Genomic DNA, 14,678 nt, shown 5'->3' on the forward strand with positions numbered 1-14,678 from the left:
AATACTAAAATAATGTTTGTCTTGTAATGCATATGACGCTTATATACGCTTATATAAAATAATGCAACCAGAAAACTTAACTGTAATACAAAATATTATTTATGTAAAGCGCTGTCATTATGTCATATTTAAAGAGAACACATTAAATTAACATACCGCAATTTGTTAGGTGAGATTTGTCAACACAACCCATTCGTTCGTCTTGAGTTTTTTTACATTTGTACTCTAACGGGATACATTGGCCGTTGTCACACTGGAAATCATCAGCCGTACATGGTCTATAATCTGTTAAACAAAAAGTTGACTCGAGTTGATTATAAAGAATAATTTGTTATACAATTTCACTACCGATAATTATCAATTTAAACTGTTTAATTTTAATTTGTAAAATTGTATACAGAAGAAATTTTATAGTATGTATAGAGAATTAATGAGTTTTTTTGTCAATAATTTAAATGTATAGTTGAAATTTCGATTTGATTATGATTAGTAAAATACTTAATAGATAAATACATTCCCAGAATACGCAGCAAAATGTATTACTAATAAGAACTGATCAATTTTTGATTATCAAATCGTTACATATTTAATGTGAATATTTATTTTTTTAGCAGTATTTGGAAGGAGAAAAGTGTTTCAAAGGAACTCGTTCTTTTAATTTCGTTTCATTTTTAGGAACTTATCTGCAACATAGTTTCTTTTTCATGTTTAGGAACGTATTGGAATTTCGATTACTTTTTAGAGGAACATGAACGATATTTTTCTACGTTCATTTATTTTAAATAAAATTATTTAAACCATTTTTAGAATCATGATAAAAAAAAGTTTAAAACTTCTTTAGAAAATTAGCAAACATAAAGAGCTAAAAACAAACTTTTTATACGAAATTATTGATAATGTTTATAAAATGCCCATTCTGTCGCGGCGGCCTTATCGGTGGGACATCGTTAGTGGCTGGAAATACCGTTTAACGATATGAGTATGTATTATATGTATTATCATTGATTTTAGAATATATTATTCTAAAATCAATGGTATTATTTACAATTGGTAATTTATTATATTTTCTATTTTTAAAGCGTACCTACAGGCTACTGCTAATACGATGTCTTTTTTCAGTACAATCAGAGTTATCTGCAGAGTGCTGCCTAGACAGTTATATAAATTAATTTCATGTTATTTTTACTAGTTATTTTATTGTTTATTATAAATTTTAATAATTATATCAGACGAAAGCACGAATTTAATTTCGACTTCACGTATTCGTATTCCATGGCCAGGAGTTGAAAAATATTTTTCTTCTCAAATGTTTAATAGGCCTATTAGATATTATAAAATAATTAAAATTGAAGCAAGTATTATAAAATTGCGTGAAACGAAAAAATGAAAACAAAACAATAATATCTAATTAAATTAATTATATTATTATTAATATTAATAATATTAATTAATTAATTATTTAATATTAATTATATATTTGATACAATTTTAAAGCTTTTGAGAAACGAAAAATATTTCCTTTTTTAAAGGAACTAAAGCACTGTTTTTTAGGTAAATCTATATTAAATGAAATTTACCGCAGTCTTCCTCGTCTGTACCATCAATACAGTCAACTCTGTGATCACACCACTTTTCAAGTAACAAACATTGTTTACCAATCTTGCATCTCTTCCAGTCAAGTCCGGGACACGATTCATTCGCTGAAATCATTACAGGAACCCACAATAATAATAATAAATAAAATTATAATTTAATTTATAATATATTATATAAGACTCGTTAGACTATTATATCGACATGCTATTATATTATTATACCCTTGATTAAACAAATGTAGGTTAATATATTGTAACATTTTATGCACAATTATCCAAAATCGAACATCGATTTACAACATTTTTAATTTATTTCCGTTTTATACATTATTATTGCAACTTTCATAGTACGGTTAAATATTTCTGATATAAGTTCAGTCAAACCTCAATGTAACATCAATTATTTTAACACGCAGTTCCATATACACGATTTATATCCACATTACCGCCAAAAATTTCCTACACTTATCGCGCTCCGTATTATATCTATGTAAACTAACTCGTTTAAAACGCGTACGTATATTCATAAGCGTTTTCTGTTTGATGCAAGGTACAGAAACACCAACAATTTTAAAAATGTCATTAATTTGACTGACAAACTTTGATTCGGTTCTCAGACATAAATCTTTTTTTTCTTTTCAGATATACTTCTATTATATAATACATACTACGTATTAATACTATCTAATAAATTATAAAAGGATAAAAAATTATTTTTTTCTTTTAAATATCCTGACGAAAACTGGAATTGGCCTACTTTAACGTTTGTGACTACAAAAAAAAAAAATAATAAAAAAAAAAAAGAATGCTTTAAATCACATTTAATAAAATTTAATCTAACCTCCCCACAATGCGTTTATGTCGCTTATTCTCCATAACAATACAACACTGACTAATATGCTATTTATCTGCATAATCACAGTACATAGATACTCATTAATGAATAAAAGGTATAATACAACACTTTATAACTCGAAGTATTATGGATTCTTATTGAAAATATTATATTTTCCGGCTTTATGCGAAAAGTATTCCAAGAATGGATTTATGTAAATTCGTAGTTGATTTTATTTTATATAAAAACTTCAAACGCCTATATCTTATTGGACTGAGATTTCACCTTTAATACAAGATTTGTACCACGTATAATCTCTTCAAAACATGTATGACAAGATTTCACTGTAATTAAATACATAATTTACCGCATCCGATTTCATCGCTCTTGTCCCAACAGTTAGTGTGACCATCGCAACGATATTCGGAATTTATGCACTCGCCGCTAGAGCATCGAAACTGTTGTTGATCACATATCGATAACGACTTGTCGCATCCCGATTCATCATCTCCACCTAAACATTCTTCTTTGAAGTTACATCGGTGTTCAGATGGCAGCCACCGACCGTCACGACACCGAAAAAATTCGTCGTCTGAATGCAAATATGAGTTATTAACTATGGACAAAAAAACAGGGTTACTGTGATTATCATGGAATGAATAATTAATATCATGATAAAATGTTAATCAAACTAAGGATCCTCAGTTTATAAAATGTTAGTTTATCAATGTAAAAATTATTACTTTTAAGACAAATTATTTATTTTTACTCTGTCGTTACATTTGTAATATGTCTTTCATTAAAATGTCATTCACAATAATATTTCTATATTGAATTGAAATGGAAAAAATCACTTCTATATATAAGCATACTTACAATTTATAAGTTTTTTGATTTATATTGATGTAAATCTGCAAACGATGCTATGAATAAGTCAATATATGGGTGATTACTAGTTACATTCAGCGATAAAAATTTCTTCGTAATTGCGACCAGAGTATTTTTGGTATACATACGGATTTCGGCCCTATCGTTTCTGAGGTACATACAAACTTAAAATTTTTCTTATTATTAAATTATACATTCTAGAAATCATTTCTTTCCCATTTTTATACAAATATAGAACGGTCTATAGCATCAAAACTACAAGTAGACTTATATGTAATTGAATATATACTTTACAAGTATTTTTAGTACAGCAAAATAAGAAAAGCAACGAAATGTTTTTGTCCGTATTAAAGCGACGACTAAGGTGTATATTGTCTTTTTTGTATCTATAGGTACATTATACTGTCATTATAATTTATCAGTCAACATTGAATACTATCTTGAAATAATAAAAATCAATATGTTACAATGGTATAGACCTATATCAGGGGCGGTCAAACGGTCGATCACGGACGATTTCAGAGTCGATCAATTTTTTTTTTTTAAAGAATAATTAAAATCTATATCAATTTGTATAAGAAATTATTACAATACATGTTTTACAATAACAAGAATTAACAGAATGGGAGGGCACTCAGTAGTGCCACCCGACAGATTATTTTAATAGATCTCTAGGCCAGGTCCGATTTAATCTTCTTAGAGGGTTGACAGGATTTTCGAAGGAGGAAAGACGATTGATTAGCGGGTTTGTATGTTGAGCTAGTTTTGAATGGAATGAATGGAAGTGTGATTTAGTTAGTTGGGACAGAGTTGGAATTTTAAGGTCATTGTGTAGGTTAGTGTTTTTGATATACCAGGGGGTAGAGACGATTTGGCGGAGATATATTGATTGAAAAGCTTGGATAGTTTTCAAGTTGGAAGGTTTGGCGGAGCCCCATAATTAGATACATAAGACCACACTGGTCTAATGATGGCTTTATAGATTAAAAGTTTGTTGTTGGTAGTTAGTTTTGATCTTAGGAGGGGATGAAGTAGATGAAGTCTGGAGTTTACTGTCTTTCTTTTATTTTTAAGATGTTGAGACCATGTAAGGCTTATCGAGCGTAAGGCCCAGATACTTAATTGCCGAGGTTGTTGGGATAATATTATTATTTAGTGAGACTGGGGGCAGTCTTGTGGTCTTAGTAAGAATATTATAAATGATGATTTCGATTCATTTAATATTATCTTCCAACATTGGAACCAGAGTTGTATCAGATGGTTTTGTAACATATCAGTGACGGTTTGAGGATTTTTATTTGAGGCTATAATTATTGTGTCATCAGCATAAGTGCCCAGATAAGTGTAAAAAGATTAAGGAGTATCGTGGAAGAAAGTTGTGTAAAGGAAAGGAGCTATGTCACTGCCTTGTGGAACGCCAGCTAGGATTTGAAAATTTTCTGAGTAACTATTGTTCACTCGAACGGAGAAGGTATGGTTTTCAAGCTATAATTTAATAAGAAGGTAATATGGGGCTGGGAGAAACTTTTTTAGTTTATAGAGGAGCCCATCGTTCCAGACCCTGTCAAAGGCCTGTGCTACGTCAAGCAGAACTGCTGCACAGTAGTGTTTTGACTCCAAGCTAGAGAAGATTAAGTCGACTGTACGAAAGAGTTGATGGATGGTGGAGTGTTTGGCCCTAAATCCAAAATGATAACTAGGTATAATGTTTGATTTTTCTGCGAGTGGTATTAGTCTTTTGAGAAGAATTTTTCAAATATTTTTGAGAAGGTGGTGAGGAGACTAATTGGTCTGTAAGACAAGGGAAGTTCGGGGGGTTTGTCTGGCTTAGAAACAAGGATTATGTTGGAGTGTTTCTAGGTCGTTGAAAAGTAAGATAAACGGAGTAAGGAATTGAAGATTAGTGAGAGGAAGATAATAGATTTATATGGGAGTTTTTTGACGATTTGGTTGCTTATCAATTCGTGCCCAGGACCTTTTTTAGTTGAAAGTTTTGTATAATGTAAATAATCTCTCTTGGACTAGTGTGTTTGGCAGGAAAAGCCATAGGAGGGGCGGATTCCAAAGAACGTTCGATTATTTTTAGTTGGGTTTTGTTTGGATAAATATCATGTTGCTGAAAGACGCTAGCAAGGTGGTTAGCAAAGATATTGGATTTTTCGGTATCAGTTGTGGCCCATGAGTTATTGGATTTTCAAAAAGGAGGAGATGGTTATTTGTTGTTAAGTAATTTTTTTGTAGCCTTCCATAGAGAAGAATCTTTTGTAGAAAGATTTTGGTTTTATGAGTAATAACTTACATTTTTGTGCTCTTGAATAGCTTTACTTAACTTATTTTTTAAGTAGTTAATTCTTAATTTGTCAATAGGATATTTGGATCTTTGCCACTGGGCTCTGGCTCTACGCTTTTCGGCAAGTATTAACTTAATGTGAACAGGAGTAATTATGTTATTTGTGAGTTGGAAACCATTGATAGTGGCAGCAAGTGCAGCTTCTTGGATTTGGGTAGTAAGTGAGTGTATGGCGTGATCTATTTTAACGGTAGATTTTAAAGTGGTTTGCAAAATTATTTTTTCGTTTATTAATTTACTAAATTTTTGCCAGTTTATTCTGCCTGGAGTGGGAGAAGGTCTAGATAGTATTTTAGATTTAGTACCTATATTAAGGAAAATCGGAATGTGATCGGAGGAGAGATCGTTTAGATTTAATATATTAGTGATAAGATGGTTGGGTATTTTTGTAACGAATATATCAAATACATCTAGAAGTTTGTTTCTATAGGATGGCCAGTATGTAGGTCCAGGTGGGGAAATTGTTGTGTAGTTTTTTGTAGTTAGAACCGTATTAAGGGCTCGACCTCTAGTATTTGCAGAACGGTTTCCCCAGCAGGGATGTTTGGAGTTTAGGTCACCTCCAATAATGAATTGTTGCCCTAAGAAGGAGAAGAAAGTTTCAAAATTTTCTGGTATTATTTTAGGACTTGGAGGACAGTAAATAGATGATATTGCAAGTTGGGTATTGTTTTCTAGGTTTATTAGCAGTGATGTGGCTTGTAGGTACGTTTCAGAGTATGAAGTTAGTGGGTAATGGGATACATTTTTTTTTATGTAAATAATGGTGCTGGCATGAGCTCTACCATCAGGGTGACGTGTTAGGTAGACTTGGTATCCAGGAATATGTTATTAGATATGAGATAGATATGAGTCTCGGATATTAGGACGATGTCAATGTTTTTTTTCATTAAATAATAATTGAAATTCATTTTTATGGTTATGAAGACCGTTGGCGTTCCAAGAAAGTATGGAGAGGGGAGATATTAGATTAGTGTTAGGTATCATAATTAATGCATAATTACTAGCTTGTTTATAAGTGTTATAAGGAGAGTTATAAGAGGAGTTATGAGTAACTGGAGTTCTTGGATAAATGATGAAAAGTGTTTATAAATATCAGGAGGAGTATCGGGATTGCAGGAGTGATTTTTCGTATTACCTTTGGCTGAATCGGCATAAGATGTCTGTCACGTGACATTACTGGTTGAGTTTGGATTTACGTAGTTCTGATGAATAGAGTTCAAATTGATGGTGTCCGGGATGTTGGTGGTTGAGGGTTTACTTGAAAGTTGATAGTGATTATTTTGGGTGGAATCCTTGTATTTTGAATTTCTCGATCGTTGAAGAAGTTTGTGTTTGACGCAACCTTTATAGTTGGCAGGATGAGGTTCACCACATAGTGCGCAGGAAGGCGATGTGTCTTTGGGCTTTTCGCAGTGTTCGGACAAGTGGTTAGAGTCACATCGGACGCATCTGGGATCACGGTTACATTACATCTTGGTATGTCCGCAGTCTTGGCATCTGTGGCATTGGGGTAGGTCTCGCCGGGAATGAGGAACTTCAATTTTTATTTTTGTCTAACAAAGCGAAATCAATTTAAAGATATTTGAATTGTTTGGGGCCAGATCCTAGTCGACGAAGAATATTGGGAGAGCTGATTTGGAGATTTTTGATTGGATGTTTGAAATATTTCTAACTGAAAATCCATTTAGAATAAGTTCATCTTTGATATAGTTTATATCAGTTCTGGAGTGAAGATTTGGTATAACGACACGATATGGTTTATTTTCTTTTGCTTGATCAGTGAAATATTCGTATTTATTTTCGTTTAAGAGATGGATTATTAGGCGGTATGAGTCGGTTAAGGTCGTTGATAGTTTTAAGTGTATAGAAGTCGACTTATATTCGAAACCGTTTTCCCCTGTAATTGCTAGTATTGATTTTACGAAATCGTTATAGTTTACTGGAGTGGAGATAAATATTGGTAGTGGGATTGACGGAGGTTTTTCGCTGGTTGACTAGTGTAACATTTCGTTTTCATCATTTTCAGTTACAGATAAAACATCGTAACGGTTTGGTGAATAAAAAGAAGAATTTGTTTTATTTGCAGTTTTTGGTTCTTTAGTTTTAGGAGACTGACCTGGAAAAGAGTTTCGTTTGGTTTTTTAAGTGACAAAATGCTGATCATCGAAGTCTTGGTCCAAGTTTAGAGTGTTATTTGTATAAGAAGGACTAATAGTTAGGTTTTAGTATTATTACTATAACTTTTATTATTTGTTTTATCGGCCGTGTTTAAAGGCCGTTTTGATATAATAGTAGATTGCACATTTATAATCTTATTATATTTAACTGGTGACCGCAAAGCCATCGTCGATGTCCATGGAGATAACGGGCGGTCGGACAGCGGTAATAATTGAGTAATTAAGCCGATGAGTCAGATAGTGTAATAGGCGGGCGTTGGCCACCTGGTTAGATTTAATTAAGTTTGTTACCAATTCGTTGATTGACGTAGATAAACTGGTTCAATAGAAGTGATGATGAATGATGGTGATTGGTAGTGATTAAACGGGGTGTTTTATGTTTGTACGAAAAAAATCGGTGGTGATTAACTGTTTAAGAAAACTAAAATAAACAGCAAGACGTGATAACGATGTTATGCGGTCGGCGTGCATAGCAAGAGTGAGTCGATCAAGTTAAAATGTATTTTTTGGCCACGTGCACGAAAATTAATCGTGGTGGTTATGAAAAAATTGTCGATAAATTTTATCTGTATAGTTTTTATCTTTTATTCTAGTTTATAAAAAAAATTTTCAAGAAAGTCGATCTTCAAAGGTGAAGTATATTTTTAGTAGATCGTGGCCGAAAAAAGTTTGGCCGCCTCTGGCCTATATCATATGATTTATGACTGTCGTTATTATCGAATGGAAAACGATAATATTGTATATGTCTTGCAGAAAATATTAATTGGACTGCACTCGTCTGTACCAAAAAAAAAAACTATGGCCGTGATTCGGATTAGATATTTTTTCGTAAATATCTTTAGAACGCAACTAGTAGGTTAGGGTTAGTGGGTCATCAAAACAAATTGGAAAAAAATTGAAAAAGAATCCATCAACTCTATATGCTTACGAAACACAACAAGTTTTTTCCCATCTCTTGTTCAACAAAAATTGAGTAATTGTCAATCTTAATTGGGTATAAACCACACATGAGATTTTTAAAACATTTTGTTTTAAACAATAGTGTAAGACATGTTTTAATCATTTAATTTAATCAGATTTGGTTTTGTTTAATTCGTTTTAATCATTTGACTTAAACAATGTAAAAAAAAACGTTATTTTAAACAAAAAAAAACAATTTTTGGTGTATCATCTAGAAGTTTTATTAAATTATCTGCAATAGTTAATTCATTATTTAATTTTTTTTATTGTTCATTTATTAAAAGGTGTTTATCTTTTATCTAAGATTAGTGTTATCACAGAATTTATAGCATGATGTATAAATGTTTTTAAAAACTTCAGTATTTTAATTTTTAGTTGATTATTAGACCTTTTGAATTATTAGTAAACCTTATTAGTAAATAAATGGTTCTATTAATTTTTATAGTACAATAAATATACCTATTACCTAATGAATAATAACTAATAAATAAAGTCAAGATCAAGTCTACAGTAGTTACTACTATAAAAAAACCCCAACGTACACCTGAATTAGTTGTCAAAACTTATTTTTATAATTTATTTACATTCCAAACATAGTACACACTTGTTACATTTATACTATTTAGTATTTGTTTTACTTTTTAATTATTAGTGTTATTACTTATTAATTATTCGTCATAGGCATGTAGCTAATTGCTATTATATTTAATTATTTAATTATACTCTTTTAAGTTCATATATTATATCATAAATAAACCTATACCAATAATTTTATTTCGTTTAAAATTCGATTAAAATGTGTTTTGGACGTGTTTAAAATGGTTAAAAAAAATTGGAAATAACTTGTTTTAAACAATTAAAACTGTTTTATTATTTTTTTTTTTTTTTTTTTATAAAAAATATGTTTTTTATCAACTCTGGTATAAACCAATCACAAACACATCGATAAATAATGAATTGTGTCAATTACAGAGTTTAGCTTTTGAATATATGTATACAAGGCATGAAGTATATAAAAGCAATCTTGAGTTTTTTCCAATATATGTTACACATATGAATAGCAGTGATACTCCTGATGAATTCGTCTTGACAAAATTATAAAATCAATATTTAGATAGTATTTATTATTATATTTTTTAAAATTTAATATGCATAATGTATGTATTCAAGTATAAATACGAGTATATACGAGTATATAAATTCTAATGAATTACCCATTGAACAATCTTGTGGCTAGGTATTTCTATAACAAATAAAATTAAAACAAACCACACCTACAGAACATGAGTGTAATCATGGAGGGATTCATAAAGATTAATTCCCCCGTTGGCCTTTTTTTTTCCTATTAATTCGTACTATATTAGTATGTTATGTGAACATTTTTTGTCTTTTTGTATACTTTTATATTTACAATTACAATATAAATATATTTGTTGCACTAAAAAAATGTTTGATAATAAGTTACTGATAAATGTTAGTGATAACTTATTGATTTTTGATTCTATACTTTTGTTATTTGATGTGTTTTTTTTTTATGTAGGAAAGTGATTCAATTACTTCCATTAAACATACAAGATGATATCCAAAATCGAAAACTGTTTCGTGCGTTGACTCAGCAAAACAAATTTAATAATGATTCGAGGTTCATCGAAAATATCTCAGACAAGAATTCTTTAGTGATCTATTTTATTGGAGTGACAATTTTCGTAAATGTACGTCGACTACAGAAGGTGCATAAATCGGTAGTGCTTAATGACGGAAATAAATCGATTTCAGTTCATAAACAATTCAGTGTATTATTAGTTTTTTCGTAGCACGTATAATAAATCTACATAATTAGTTTAATAATTTATTAAGAAAAAAAAAACCTACTTGAATTTAAATAAGGGCCAGAATTAAGAAAAATTTAGAAATCAATTTTTAATAACTGCGACTAAATCATTTCATCTGTAATAAATATATGTATAATAACTAAATTCATCAGAGTTTAAACCAATCTCTGAATTTAATCAAAATCGAATATTTATTAATTATTTTATTTTGGTAGATTGAATACTTTTAATTTGTATTTTAAATTTATATTAAATTATGTACGACTAAAGAAATACAATTATATATTTACCGTAACAATTTAAAAATGTAACATTTCATAAAATATTTAAAAAATCACGCATCGCAGTAATAAATTCTCATTAATGTAAAATAATAATCATATTTTATTATTTTTTATGAATAGAAACTTATTTTTTTTTTTTTTTAAAGCATATTAAATCACCGACTATTGAACAAAAATATATTAACTCACTGCTATAAATTATAAAAAAAAAAACACTTATATTTTATACAACGATTTTACACATATAATTTGAATTTTGTACCATTGGTCAGTTATATATATTTTATGTATTTGCATATAATTGCTTACTATTACTATCTACTGAAAACTGTATTGAATTATACAGTTTTCTTAGAATTTTTTTTTTTTTTGAACATGTAAAATACCCGATGTAAAAAAATAATTCAAATTACAAAAAATATAAATTACAATACTCAGAATTCCTGACTTTATGTCTATATTCTTGAAAATCTACATAAAATAAACGTTTCCATTAAATAAGCCGTCAAAAATTTCGTAATCTGTGAAAGTAATAAAAATATCCATATAGATAACCTCTATAATCGTGTTTTCACTTTATAAAATTCTTAATGACTATATCTGTAAAATAATACATTTTAATAATTTCAATATTAATATTACTTAAAATATTATAATTTTTAGTATTTATATAATATAAAAATTGCGCCTCCAGCGCGATCATTTTAAACTGCACCCTTAGCCACCGCCCACCTTGCCAAAGTCTAGATATGGCACCAAATAAGCGTAGGTATTATGTAGTAGTCACGTATAAAAAAAATAATATTTACATAAATATTAAGAAAGTTAATTATTAGAAAATATAAAAATAAATGCAACAAAAAATATATTGATTACTAAAACATATATATTGATTACTTAAAGTTAATGAACATAAAACAATTTATGATTTGTAATCAAAGTTAATTCCGTCAATTCATGGAGTATCAAATTGGAAATTCAAAATTGACTAAAAATAGTAGAATCCATCCGTATTTATTCATTTTAATTAAAAATTACAAATATCTGACAATGTTGTACACAATTTTCAAAATCTCATTAAAATTAAATTAAATTTCAAAATCTTATTAAAATTAAATTAAATTAAAAAAAAATTAAATTTTTTATGAATTAATTGTAAATTTACCTTACCTACCTACAATTATAAATATACTGACAATTTAGGTAAATCAGACATTTTTAATATTTTATCTTTGAAGAATATACTAATTTTAATATATTATGTTATATTTAATTAATATAATACGAAATGATTGGTTGTTACTTTTATAAATACACTTTGTAGTTGTATTAAGAATTGACTTAGTATCTATATTTGTGACTCTATTCGATACGTTTTGAAAATCTGTACTCGTAAATAATTTTCATGTACACTTACAGTTGTAAAAACGTCTTATAAACACAGAACACTACCTATATAATAAAACCGTGTTCTGCACAAAATCGTTTAGCGAATTGTATCAGTACCTACGTTTCGTATTATAGTATTATTACTCTCAGATGTATAATGTAATACTGGCTTTACTAGAGTGATCGTAAAAAATAAAACGACTATCTAAAAACTCATGCTACAATTTCTACAGCAAAGTGCAGTATTAATATGGATTTTAAATACTATTAAATCGTAATAGATAATTATTTAAAAACGTAAATGATTTGTTTTTTTTTTTATATATATATATATATAAATATCATAGCTAGTGATATCAAAGTGAATATACAGTATATACTAGTACAGCGATTGTCAACCGATGGTCCGTGGACTACTAGTGGTTCGCAAGAAAATTTAGGTGGTCCGGAGAAAAATTTGAACATTACTTACAGAATCTTTTTGTTGTTATTTCCCAAAAAACAGAATACTCTAGACATGGTATTATGTAGATAATAGATCCATTGCAGCAAACAATGAAAATAATAAATTAAATATGACCGAAAAAATGCCTTATCGATTTATTTAACGGTATTTATGTAAAAAGCTATTTTAAACTAAAAGTGGTCTGTAGAATTTGGAGCATGTATTTAGTGGTCCGTGAGGTCCAAAAGGATAGCAACCACTGTACTAGTGCACCATAAAAACGATAAATCATATAATATTACGACATTAATCGTACATTACTTTGGAGTTGGATTGAAGAGGTAAACATTGACAATATGTCGATCAACTGCAAAATGTATACATCTAATGTGTAATTTTATCAAAAACTTACGAAATAATAAAAATGATTTTTCGCATTTACTATTGGATATATAATATCATATCGCAAAAAATATATAATAATTGGCTTGTAAGTATGTAGTTTAGATACCTATCAAAAACCAAAATTATGGTGGTCCATTTCCTTATAAATGAGTCCTTTTAAATTCATGTTTATGTCAACTTGTATAACTTGTATATATGTCAACACAGGCACGTAATGTACTTACGAACAAAACTCATTTCAATTATTAATTAACTACTGAGAATTATAATTGAATAATTTACATTTTAAATGGTCATACATATCAAAATATAAAATCAAATACATTTATAAAGAAATATATCTAAAAAAAAAATCAGAAATATATTTATTAAAATATTTAGAAATAAATTTAGAGCTATGTGAATTAATCTATGTATTTTATCAAAATGTAAACAATATTAAATTACCTATGAAAAATTATAAGAATCATTTGAACCGCGGTTAAAACATAAAGTTTAATATTACAGTATAAACAAATTGTATGATAAATATCCATTTCTGTAATATGATAGTTTATTAAAATCAGAGTTTTAAGTAAGAGGGAAGCAAGTGGAATCAGTCCCCTTACCTCTCACAGCGCTTATAGAACGTCCCCTGTTTGTTAAAAATAATCTAACACAATAAAATAATTGAAAAATTGGCTTTGTAATTTATTTGATGTCATTAAGTGTTAAACAGTATTATACAAATAAAATTAACTCATATTAAATATAAATTATAAATAGGGAAAGGATTTATATGTAAATACATATTTTTATTAAAAAGAGATATTTAAGATTCGATCAGAAATGTTCATGATTTAAATCATTTCTATTAATATAATGCTACTTTTATTTTACATATTTTTACATATTTTAATATAATTACATATTTTTAAATATTTCATAATCTCATCATTCATACGTCTTCTTCGTACAAAAGTACAAGAAATTATTTCAAATTTGGATCCAGTAACTTCTATCGCTATTAGTAAAGCTCAAAATATTATGGAAAATGAAACATAAAAACTAATTTAATTTTCATCTCGGTGAATTTTAGTTTTATTGCACATACATTTACAAAATTAGAAATAAAAATATTTCCTTAAATGAAAGTATGCAAATTGTCGAATCAACGATAGCAAAATGAAAACTTGTAAACGGACCAATAGGAAATGTTGTAAAAAAGAAAATTAATGCTGTTACAGAAAAAAATTACAAGTTGTATTGATTTTCAATCAATCAATGACATAATGAGTGGCAGACACCCTTCTAAAAATTTGGAATTATCACCTTCTGATATTATGCGCTTCAAATATGCTTTAATCAACCCATGTAGGTTGATGTGGAACGATCATTTAGCCATTTTAAAAATATTTTCAGATCCAATAGGCGACATTTAATATTTGATAATTTAAAATATATTGTAATAATTCAATGCAACAAATCATTTTGACAATTTAATTATTATAATTTTTTTTTTTTTTTTTTTATTTA

General features: G+C 28.5%; 1 protein-coding gene across 1 annotated transcript in view; it reads right to left on the reverse strand.

Annotated features, from left to right (window-relative positions):
* LOC112686624 (G-protein coupled receptor GRL101-like) overlaps window positions 1-14,678 on the reverse strand; it is an 87,029-nt gene that overhangs the window by 24,155 nt on the left and 48,196 nt on the right. Inside the window, exons 10-12 of the mRNA XM_025558998.1 lie at window positions 2,798-3,046; window positions 1,578-1,700; window positions 157-285 (exon numbers count right to left, since the gene is read on the reverse strand). Of these exons, the coding sequence (XP_025414783.1) occupies window positions 157-285; window positions 1,578-1,700; window positions 2,798-3,046 (501 nt within the window). The remainder of the gene's footprint in view (window positions 1-156; window positions 286-1,577; window positions 1,701-2,797; window positions 3,047-14,678) is intronic.

The sequence above is a fragment of the Sipha flava genome, unplaced genomic scaffold (genome assembly GCF_003268045.1).
Source record: "Sipha flava isolate LNK unplaced genomic scaffold, YSA_version1 319_pilon_pilon, whole genome shotgun sequence".
NCBI classification, from domain to species: Eukaryota; Metazoa; Arthropoda; class Insecta; order Hemiptera; family Aphididae; genus Sipha; species Sipha flava.